This window comes from Rhea americana, unplaced genomic scaffold (genome assembly GCF_003343005.1).
Source record: "Rhea americana isolate MKP2758 unplaced genomic scaffold, rheAme1 scaffold_416, whole genome shotgun sequence".
Classification (NCBI taxonomy): Eukaryota; Metazoa; Chordata; class Aves; order Rheiformes; family Rheidae; genus Rhea; species Rhea americana.
This window is the reverse complement of record NW_028186553.1, coordinates 138,666-149,993: the sequence shown is the minus strand read 5'-3', so window position 1 is coordinate 149,993 and position 11,328 is coordinate 138,666. Positions and strand designations below refer to the sequence as shown.

The following is an 11,328-nucleotide window of genomic DNA, read 5'->3' as shown; positions in this document are numbered from 1 at the left end:
CCCGAGGGATTTAGGGCCAACATTTCCCCTCCCAACCCGAGCTCACTTCAGCCCACCCACCCCCCCGCGGCGCAGCTCTGCCTCCCACCGCGCCAACCCCCAACTCACCGCGGCAGAGCGCTCCGCACCTCCAGCCCCATCTCTCTTTATTCCCTGCGGAAGCAAAGGGAAAAACGTCCTGGTCGAGTTAATGAGAGCGCAGGACCACCGCGCGGGGGTTTACAGGCATCAGGAGGAGAGGGGGACGCGGCCCCGGCCGCAGGACAGGGCGAGCCAGGTACAGAGGCGGGCAGACTCCCCGAGAGGGAGCCCAGCGACGGCGCAGACCCTGCCTCGCCTCTGCCTCGAGCCAGCCTTGCTCAGAGCTGAAGGCAGCAGGGAGGCCGCGGGCCCACGCGGCGCGCGGATCAGGAGGGCACCACGACGCAGGCAGCACGGCCGAGCACGAAGCCGCCTGCTTCACGGGCGACCTGCGCCGCCAGGTCCCTCGGGACGGGCGGACAGGCTCGGGGCTGCACGCAGGAGCGGGCCACCGGAGACGCTCACGAAGCGGGTGCAGCAGCAGGGAGGGATGAGGGAGCACGGGCTCTGGGGCTGGCATCAGGCTCTCCCACGGGCTGCTGAAGGCACCGAGGCTGAGGTTGTGCATTTGGGGCCTGCAGCCCACCCCCAAAGTCCCCACATGTCCCCCTGCCCAGCGTAGCAGCCGGCGTGTGCGCAGGTTGGGGCATCCACAACCTCTTCAAGCCTCCGTCCTCCCTGCAAATCGCCCATCAGTTCTTCCTCCAGATCCACGGTTTCCTGGAGGAGGTGATGGAGAAACCACAACCCTCCCTGTGAGGACTGGCTGCCCCGGGCATCGCCCTCCTCCTGGGGACCCAGCCAGACCTTCCCCTTCACTGCTCACCCCCAGATCTCCAATTAAAGTGGGGGTCAGGAGCCTCCGCTCAGAAGCGGAGGAGCATCAGAGCCCAGTGGGGCTGAAACGCGATGAACCCTGGCCCTGCACAGGTCCACAGCCAAACCCTGCTCTCGGCACCCTCAGCAGCGGCTGCAGCAGCTCCGTGCCGCAAAGCCTGGAAACGAATCGCTCCAGTGCCGGGCTGCTTTAAAGAAAATAACCCCAAGCAAAGCGACTCCCAAAGTCCAAGAGTCACCAGTGAAGGAGGCCACTCTCCCACCTCCGGCCACAGGGGAGGTACAAAGGTTTGACCTTGCTCCAGGAGATGAGCCCCTCTCTAGAGGGCAAAGCCAACAGCTGCCGGGAAGACGGGTCTCCTCTTCGCCCAAGCGTGTCCAACCAGCCCGCTGGGCTGCGGGTGGGCATGGGAAGCCTCCACACCCAACGGAAGCACTGGGCTCGCAGGGGCTCAGTACCAGGGATCTGCCCGGTGCTGCTGATTGTAGAGCTGCAGCTTGATCTGGTCTTTGATCTGGTTGACGAGGATCTGAGAGAGCAGGATGCCCACCAGCTGCGAGAGAGCAGAGGGCGCTGAGCGCCGCAGCCCACCCGGGGCCGAGGGATGCCCTCCTCACCCACAGCATCACCCGCTCCCGTGCTTACGAGCGGTTCGCGTGGCCCGAGCTACGGATGTGCCCTCCGTTTGCCCAAGTTTATCCCTCCTGAAATCCTGCCCAAGTTCCTAACCCACCAGCCCCAATGCCCTCCTTGCCCTTATCTTGGGGATGCAATTAGATGCATCGTTAAGAATACCAAAGACATGCTGAGCAGGGAAGGGGGATCTGGAGGCAGCTGTGGGATGGTCCCTTCTCTCCACCGGATCTCAGGGATGCACCAAATGACCCTAGAAGCCAGGTGCTGCACCACTGATGCACCAGACAGCAAACGTAGCTGCAGAGCATGCTGGACATGCAGCGATGCCCAGGGCAGGCCGTGGGGAGCAGGGCACCCCGGTACCTGGGGGATGGCCAGTCCCAGAGCGATGCCCCCCAGCAGGAAGAGGTTGCTGTGGATCCAGTTGACCAGCTTGTCGATGCAGCCGTTGGTGTAGATGAACTCGCTGGCCTCCAGGTAGTTCATGGCCTGCATGCCCCGGCCGCACATGGTGTTGATGACAGCCTGGGAGGAGACACGGGACACAGAGGTGCTGCGGACACGATGCGCAGGAGCTGCAGGGTGAACCCTGCTCGTCCTGGGCACCATGACTCCCTCCACCGGCAGCTGCTGGGAGCTCTGCCCTCGTCCACGTCCCCTCCATGCCATCCTGGTGTCTACCCTGTGCCACCCCCATCCCTCCCGCTCTGGGCTCCCCAAGGGCTCCAGCCCCTTGGCAGGGCCAGGCAAGGCTCTCCCAGCTGCAGTGCCAGCAGGGACCCGCAGCCCCATCGGGACTGGCCACCGCCGGCGCGGGGCCCGAACACGCTCTCACCTCGTCAGAGGCTTGGAGGCAGCAGGAGAAAGGCACCGAGCACCGCTCGCGGCTGGGGTTGTCAACGGTGCAGTTGAAGTACATGTTCTGGGACCAGTCCTTGTAGGAGACCCCCCCGCAGCAGCTGAACTGCGGGAAAAGGCATGCGGCTGCTCCGCAGGGGAACGGGCCCGGCTCGGCCGCTCGCGGAGGAGAAGCCGGGCCGGCCCGCGCCAGGCGAGGGGCACCGCCGAGCCACGACACGCTGCGGGGGATTCTCACTGCTCCCAACCCTGCCCAACGTCCTCCAGCCAGTGCCATTAGCTGTGGCAGGGCCTCATCCATGCAGCCCTCCTGCTGCTCTCCTCGGGGGCTAGAAATCCCCTCCCAGTGCTACACCCATGGTTTCTACAGGCCTACGTAAACACCGGCTCTGACAGAGCCGCAGCAAAAAACTAAGAGTTTTTTCTCCTTTTCAAGCCAGTTTTCCCAACCACTGTCGGCCCCAGTTAGGGCTTCATGGTTAGTATCAAATTCTTTTGGGAAGAGCCACCTGGCATCCTGCATCCCTGCCCTGAGGACCCTGCATGTCCACATAGGCCAGCGACAGGGAGAGAGGCGAGACGCCGAAGAGCTGAGTGGCACAAGACTCCCAGGCCCAAGCCACCACCAGGGACACGTCCCTGTCCATTGGAGGGGGGACCCCTGCCCAGCACGTCACCGCACACACCTCCTTCTGCCCAAAGTCAATGAGGTTCTGCAGGTCCAGGTCATCCCGGTAATGCACGATGGCGCCGTTGATGATCTCGCTCACCTTCCCGCGCGCCTGCGAGGTGGGGATGGAGGGATGGGATCGGCCATGTCCGCACCCCGTGATCCCAGGGCTCAGACCCATCGTCCCAACTCCAGTCCGAGGAGATGGTCTCACCCCAGCCCATACAGGGACTGGGTGCTCTCCCACCCCACACAACCATGCCCATGTCCCTGAGCAAGAGTGGGCAGATGCAATGGACTGGTCCCCTCACCTCAGCTCACCCCGTGTCACTGCTGCTCCCCACCACTGGCCCGCCCCCACTGTACCTTGTCAGAGAAGACGAAGCCCAGCACACCAGCTGCCAGCTGCAGGAGGAAGACCACGGTCAGGCAGACGGAGAACTGTGGGCAGGAGGAAAGCATCAACAGGTGTCTCTGGGAGAGACGCTAACATGTTGCATGGTGCAGAGCTGGGGCACCCTGGCACTCACAGGGGGGGGGGGTTGATCCGGGCATCCCAGTGCTCACTGGGAGGGAGATCTGGGCACATTCCCACTCCCAGGATGGCAGAGCTGTGAACAGGGCTGGGAATGATCAGCACCATGCATGTCCGGCACAGCAATGAGGGATGGTTTGGGAACCCCAGAAGGGCAGGTGAGGCTGTTCGCAAAGAGCACTGGAGGAAACGGACAGGTCTCCCCCAGGACCAGGGCTCGGGGACAAAATTCTCCGTCTCTGGACGCTGCCTGCATCCGTCAGCTAGGGTGCATGGAGCAGGAGGCAGCTGCTGTGGGCATCTCTCTCCAGCAGCGACCTCCAGGCACAAATGAGCTCTGAGAACCAGCTGGAAGGGGTGACAAACTCTCCTCAGGGTGAGCACAGACTGGTCACCTCTGCCAGGAGACGGCACCTTCCCCAGAGCAGCACAGGGACCGGGTGCTGCTCTAAGCATGAGCCTCCCACCCCCAGGAGCCACAGCACCTTCGGGATTAGGGACATGCACCCAGGGGACCAAGAACAAGGGACGAGGGACTTGCACTAGCCAGCAAGACTCCAGATCTGCCATCGCTGGTGGCAGAAACCCTGGCGGGCGTCCCCGCGTACGCACCGTCTGCAGCAGGCAGATGTTCTCCCGCAAGGAGCCGATGCAGCCACAGAAGGTGATGAGGAACATGAGGACGCCGACCACGATGAGCAGGATGGCAGGGTCCACAGCCAGGCAGGCCATCGCCGCCTCTGCCAGGAAGAGCTGTGAGCAGGAGCCCCTGGCCACAACCTCCTCCCCTCCTGGGGGCAACCACCACCCTGCCTGCTACTCCAGCCGGGTCGGCCACAAGGGCCCCGGGTGCTTTGCCCAGATCCACAAGCTGTAGACAACACCCACAGGACACCAGCTCCCCTCCTGGCAGGGGACTGGGGAGGGGGAGAGTCCCTGCAGGGGACCTCCTCGCTGGGGACAGGCACGCTCCGTCCCCATCGTCATGCCGACCCGGGATGGCCCGCGCTGCCCCTCCGCCACTCCCCGCACGGCCCCTCAGGCTCACCCGCGTGTTTCAGCAGCCGGGCGTAGACTCCCACCGCCACCATCACCATTGAGATCATCTGCGGAGCAGGACAAACGAGGGGACGTCACCCGCCAGGCAGCACCACTGTCCCACAGGTCCCCCTGGGTGCAGGGGTACACGGCCACCCCACCGGCCCTCCTCCACTAGAGATGGCTGGAGCCAGGGGGCCAAGCATGTCAGACACAATAAACTCCCAAAACATGCCAATTTCAACAAAAAAATCCCACCAAAACAGAGCCTTTGAGGAGACTGGTGCTTTCTACCGGGAGAAGAAAAAAAGGTTCTGGTTCCTTTCTACGAGGTTTTGGAGTGCAAGAAAATGTCAGTTTATAGGGCAACAGGTTAAAACAAGCAAAACCACCTCCCCAAAATAAGCAGAGGATGAGGAGGGGATGTTTTGCAGCTGAGCAGCAGTTTGAGAGCAGAGCAGAGCAGCACCAGCCCCGCTTTGCCATCCTCCTCCCAGCCCACATAGAAACCAGCGCCTGCCCGGAGGCCTCTCAGAGCTGCCATCAGCCACCCCGAGCATCTCAAGCGATTTCCATGTAACAGCAAATCAGTGAGGTACAGGTGTAAAAACCCAGGAGCCTCGCTGTGCCCCCTGAACACCACCAGCTTTAGAGGACCTACCACGGTCCTCTGTGGGGAATTTCCACCCTCTCTGCAGGAGCTGGCCCGTATCCCCTGCTGAGGCCACTTTCAACTACCCCTGAAAGGTCACAGCAATTGGGAAAGGCTCGTGAGGACTGGAAGAGAGCAACCATCACCTCATCATCAAGAAGAGCAGAGACAAGGATCCAGAGAACTTCTGGCTTGTTAGCCTCACCTTGATCCCTAGGAAGGTGATGGGGCAACTAACGCTGGATGCCATTTCTAGGCACATGAAGGACAGGAAGGTGAACAGGAGTAGTCAACATAGGTGTACCAAGGGAGGCTGTCCTTAACAAACCTGACAGCCTTCTACAGCAAGACAACGGGCTTGGTGGACATGGAGAGAGCAGCGGATGTTTTTTATCTTAACTTCGATAATCCTTCTGACACTGTCTCCTGTATAACACCCTCACAGACATACTGATGAGGTGGGAGCTGGTTGAGCGGTCATGGATGAGGTGGATTGAAACCTGGTTAAACTGCTGGACTCAGCGAGTTGTGATGAGTAGCACAAGCTCCAGCTGAAGATTAGTCACTACTGGTGTTCCCAAGGGGCTGATACTGGGGCCAGATCTGTTAAAACTTCACTAATGATGGTGGGACTGAATGTACCCTCAGCAAATCTGCAGATGAGACAGAATTGGGAGGAATGGCTGATACAGCAGATGGCTGTGCTACCGTTCAGAGGGACCTCAACAGGCTGGAGAGATGGGCAGAGAGAAACCTCGTGAAGTTCAACATAGAGAAAGGCAAAGTTTCCTCCTTCTTTGGGGAGGAAAAACCCCAGGCATCAGGACAGGCTGGGGGCCAACCAGCTGCTGGAGAGCAGCTCTGCAGAGAAGGACCGGGGAGTTCTGGTGGACACCAAGCTGAGCATGAGCCAGCAATGCACTCTTGTGGCAAAGAAGGTCAACGGCACCTTGGGTTGCATTAGGCAGAGCACTGCCAGCAAGTTGAGGGAGGTGAACCTTCCCCTCAACTCTGCCCTACTGAGGCCACTTCTGGAGTGCTTGGTCCAACCCTGAGCTATCCAGAACAAGAAAGACATGGACCTACTGGCTGGAGCAAGTCCAGCAAGGCCACAAAGATGAAGGAACTGAGCATCTCTCATATGAGGAGAGGCTGAGAGAGCTCAGACTGTTGATCCTGAAGAAGAGAAGGCTCAGGGGGATCTTACCAATGTTTATACATATGTGAAGGGAGATGTGAAGAAGACATGGCCAGACTCTTCTCAGCTGTGCTCAATGACAGGATGAGAGGCAATGGGCATAAACTGGAACACAGGAAATTTCGCTTGAAAAGAAAAAAAAAATACTACTTCTGTGTTTAGCCACCCTCACAGTGCAGTTTCCCAGAGGCTGTAGAGTCTCCATCTTTGGAGATACCCAAAACCCTCACTGGACAGGGTCCTGCACAGCCTGCTCTAGGTAACCCAGCTGGAACAGCAGGTTGGACCAGATGATCTCCAGAGGTCCCTGCCAACCTCAACGGTGAACACAAATTGAGGAGGTTGAACAGAGGGGGAAAACCTGAGCTGGAGCATCTGCAAGAACCAGGTCCTGCCAAGGGGACATACACAATGGTGTAACCGAGCCAGGGCCAGCACCAGCTCCGGCACACACTCCTGCAGCAGTGGCCAGGTCGGAGAGTGGTGTGGGGTGCAGAGCAACAGCAGGCTGCGTTCGGTCACCGCAGCACCCTCCACGGCCTCAGTCTCCCCAGCCACACACCGGTATCATGTTGGGGCAGGGCTGTGGATAAAACGCCTCTCCGCTTGCTGGGGCAGGATAGCAGTGCCAGGATCCTGGCCAGGACCCAGCGGTGAGTGAACCACTTCATGGGAGATGTAGGGGACAGGTCAGAGACATTGGGACAACGCGGAGACCATCATCCAGTTTCAGCAGTAGGCACAAGCCGCTCGCAGCTCTGGGCTCTCCCACGCGCCCCGGCATTTCCAACCAGCCCGATTCACAGGCGTGTTAACTGGCACCCAAGGCACACAGAGGATCTGTCACCCGAAGAAGGATGGTTATTCTTTCTCCAAGGGGAGGTTTGCAAAGCTCTGGACTTATCGGGCCTGCTCCTGCACCATCCCCCAGCCCAGCTGGCGGCAGCTCCCTTACGGGAGGCACTTCACCCCATTTCAACCAAAACAGGCGGAAGGCGACTGCCCCAGCACAGAGCACCCTGCGTAACACTGAGGGAAGAGGAACCGTCGAGCCGACACAGATCTGGCCAGGATGCGGCCAAATGTGTCCCAGTGGGGCCAGGGACCAGGGCCTGGCCCCCACTATGCACCCTGCTGTTCTGGGCACTGGAGAGGATGGAGGATCCTCACCCCCAAAAAAGGCTCTTGGGGAAGCAACAAGTGTCCTGTGACTAAAAAGAAAAAAGAAAGCCAAGATCTGAGCAGCAAGGCAGCCCTGGACATCCCCCGCCCCCACAGTCACTGTGAGACACCCCAAGGAGGGACAAATTTGGAGAATCAGCACAGGGGAAAGAGAAGCAGCAGCAGATGAACGGGGAAGAAAAGCAGAGAAGGAAACCCAACCAGTTGAGTCAGGGCTTTCGAAAAGGAAGCAAAAGCAAGTCAGGCAGCACAAGGGAGAAGGGGAGGTTTGCAGGAGGCAAATGCAGAGACCCCGCTTTCTGCTTTAGATGGGCACTGCTCAGGTGAGGTGCTCCAGAGCCTCTCCAGGGTTGCTAGGTCTTTATAAAGTCCTCAGAGCTTCAGCATTTTTTGTAGTAAAAGCCCAGTTCTCCTCACCAGACGCCTTCCGCACCCATGCGCTGGGGGGGAGGGAAGCTTAAGCTATCAGACTTCACTGACCATAGTGCTCCTATCACCAGGGCTGGGGCAGGTCAGATCCAGGATGAGATTTCACCTCTTGGCGCTCCTCCAGAGAAGTTAATAATCACCACCACCCTGGCTGCCCAAGCTGCAGAGCAGATACCCACTCGCCCTGTCTGCTGCTTTAGTCCGTTCAAAGTGCCGTACAAAAGACCTCTGCCTTAGGACCTGACACTCGGAAAAGCCCACGTTTGGGACGTCAGAGACCCTCCTGGGCAGGCTTAGCGCAGGGTTTCCCAGGAGATGCTGTGCCTCTCTGGCTGGACTCTGGCAGGCGATTTCAGGCACCCAGCGCGGCACTAACGGCTGAACCGGCAGCTCTGCGCTTCTCTTCGCGGCTCTCCGAGGCTGCCGGCTGCGAAGGATCCAGAGCGGGCCCTGCCAGCAGGCATCCTGCTCTGGAGGAGAAATCGTGGCACAGCATCCCTCTCCGGACACAAGCCAGCCTCCTTCCGCCAGCGGATCTCATTACAGCCACAAGGAGAGCACGTCACGTCCACGGCGCTGGGCTGGCCCAGGCTGTTTCTCCCAGGGCGGCTCCTGGCCTCTGCTCTGAGCTCATTACGCCTGGGCTCAGCACAGGTGCTGCTCCGGGGCTATATACAGCACTGTAATCTGTGTCTGGAGGCTGCGGCGTGCCCTTCCCCAGAGGCTGCTGGAGGTGCCGTAATGCAATTAGCCGCACAGTAGGGACCAAAGCCAAGGGCTTTCTCATTCATCTGGCAAAGATCACCGACTTGTAGCTCAGGGCCAGGGATCTGCTCACACCAGCTGAGAAGAGAGAAGTTGTTACATGCCACAGCCCTGCTGCAGCTGCCAGTCCCACCTCGGCTAACCCAGATACGTGGCAGGAAAGCCCCAGCCTGCCATGCTGCTCCTGGGACCTTACCTTCCCCCTTTTATCTTTGCCTTTTGCTATAGCAGGGCATTCCCTATTTTCTCCTCCTCCCAATACAGGAAAAAGAGAGAAGAGATTGAGCCAACAACTTAACGTGTAAGATATGCTGCACAGGAAAGTGCCCGATCGGTAACGCAGTAACGCATCTGGCCGTGGCTGCGCGTGCAGAGCCGTGCAGCGAGCTGCGCCGTGCGCCAGCCAGCCCGGGCCTCTGCCTCACTCCCCCCTGCGGCCCTCGCTGTCCTCCACTTCATCCTGCCTCTTCCTTACGCATCCCTGCTCCGAATGGATCAGCCGGGTGCTCCGTTTCCAGCATCCTGGGGCGCCAGGGTCGAGGCGGCGCCGGCTCACGTCGCAACCCCAGCGAGCGGCAGGGGAACAAGGCAGCCTTTCACACCCCAGGCGTGCTGGCTGCGGCTCCCGTTCCCTCTGCACCTACAGATCTTGCTGGGAAACTCGCAGGAGTGCAGCTGGTCAGGCTGATCCACAAGGGAAAGGTGCCTGCAGGGACCTGTCAGCACCCAGCAAGGGTGCTAGGATCCAAGCAACGACCTGAGACACCATCCGCAGGGCCCTCTTTGACCTTGCAAAGGCTTTTTCCTCCCTGCCCGTTCCCAGCCACAGCAACGAGACTGAGCTTGTGCAGCCCCGGTGTTTGCTGCTCCAGCCCACAACCCCGCTCCGATCTATCACTGTGGCAAAACATCCTTGACACAGGGGTAGCACGGACCCCTGATGCCCACGTGCCCAGCACTGGCCCCAGAAGCTGCAGCCCCCTGGAGAGTGGGAGACCCAGAGGTGAACCCAGCAGAGACCAGCTGCCTCCAGTGCGCCCCAGCGTCTAGGACTGTGTGTGTCTGCCTCTAACACAGGGTTCGGAAATCCCATCCCCGGGTCTCTGAACTCACCCCAACTCCAGGGTCACCTGGAGTTAACGCACCGGGCTGCGATGGAAACATCAGCACATCGTTCCCGTAGCAGCGCCAGCCACATCTGAGAAGTTGGCAGCGTCCGCACGGAGCTCTCGACACATGCCCCAGGGAAAGTCATTTGGAAAGGCCAACACGCATGTGAAAAAAATCATTTCCTGAGCCTGCAGACTAACACAGGGGGCAAGCAAACCGCGAAGTGCTGACTGCTGCCGGCACCCAGCAGATCCAGTCCTGCAGGACAGCCCGGAGCGGCGTTTCCAATCCCTGCGGCCCGGGGGACCTGCCTCGTCCCTGGGACACACTAGAAAATGAGACTAGATGGCAACGCAGAGGCAAAGCGACCAATACCTCCCCGGCACAGAAGGAGCCATGCAGCAAAAGGGACTGAAGACTTTAACTCTGCCGTGCTGCCGTCACCCACATTTCAGGGGAAACAGTCACACTTCCCTTTCTGCAGCTGGGTTTTTTCGAAGGGCAACGCAAGGCAGCGAGGACATGCTCTTCCCTCTTTCAGGGCTCCCTAGATGCCTCAAAAGCCCACGGGGGCTCCCCATAGCACCCCTTTGCCCCACAGCGCTGGGCAGGGGGGACAGTGCTGAGGCAAGCCAAGGATGGCACTGTCCCGAACTGGATGCCAGTGCTCCCAGCCCCAGGGCGCCGCATGTTTTTGGGGGTAAAGCGCAGATCCCAGTGCTGCTTGCCCCCCCGAGACCAGGGGAGCAGAGCAGTAGGTACCTCAAAAGCAGGGTCTGGGGGGAGGATGGGCAGGGGGACAGTCACCACTGGGGACACTCCTGGGGCTGTGCACGGCTGCCTGTGTGCTCTAGGGTGGGGACAAACCCCCAGAATGGGGCCCCCGTTCAGCCCCACAGGGTCAGGGGACCCCCAGTCCCCCAGATCATGACTAGACCCCCGTGAACCCTAATGGGTCAGGGGCCCTAGTCTGTCCCCAGTATAAGAGGGGGCCCTGACACTTGGGGGGCCCAGTGAGCCCCGGAGGAACAGAGGAGCCCCAGGACGGGGGGAGGGGGTGCCCCAGACTCCTGGATCATGGGGAGACCCCTGTAAGCCCCTATGGGTTGGGGGAGCCCCTCCACCCAAGGAGGGGGGGGATCCCAAACCATGGGGAGCCCCTGAGGTCGTGGTGGCCATGAGCCCTCATGAATTATGGGGGCTCAGACCCCCCCAGAGCCCTCCCCCACCCCAAAGCAGGGGCGACCCCAGACCATCGCGAGCCCCTGAGGTCAGCGCAGGCCAATGAGCCCCCACGGGTCAAGGTGCCCCAAACCCCCCCAAAACGAGTGGACCC

The 11,328-nt window shown here is 60.3% G+C and overlaps 2 protein-coding genes across 5 annotated transcripts in view; both read right to left on the bottom strand.

Moving 5' to 3' along the window:
• LOC146590241 (protein smoothened-like) overlaps window positions 1-649 on the bottom strand; it is a 121,945-nt gene extending 121,296 nt beyond the window's left edge. Inside the window, exon 1 of the mRNA XM_085314922.1 lies at window positions 547-649. Within this exon, the coding sequence (XP_085171048.1) occupies window positions 547-649 (103 nt within the window). The remainder of the gene's footprint in view (window positions 1-546) is intronic.
• TSPAN33 (tetraspanin 33) lies at window positions 130-11,021 on the bottom strand. Of its 4 annotated transcripts, none has more exons than XM_085314932.1 (9): window positions 9,079-11,021; window positions 8,169-8,960; window positions 4,667-4,724; window positions 4,231-4,358; window positions 3,450-3,524; window positions 3,100-3,195; window positions 2,391-2,519; window positions 1,919-2,080; window positions 130-1,472 (listed from the first exon to the last, which is right to left on the bottom strand). In XM_085314932.1, the coding sequence occupies exons 2-9, from the start codon at window positions 8,169-8,171 to the stop codon at window positions 1,371-1,373; spliced, it is 753 nt and encodes a 250-aa protein (XP_085171058.1). In that variant the 5' UTR covers window positions 8,172-8,960; window positions 9,079-11,021; the 3' UTR covers window positions 130-1,370. The 4 variants fall into 4 exon arrangements, with proteins under 4 accessions (XP_085171058.1, XP_085171059.1, XP_085171060.1 ...); XM_085314933.1 differs by having other exon boundaries at window positions 9,358-11,021; XM_085314934.1 differs by having other exon boundaries at window positions 5,455-11,021.
• Window positions 11,022-11,328: the final 307 nt, after the last annotated feature.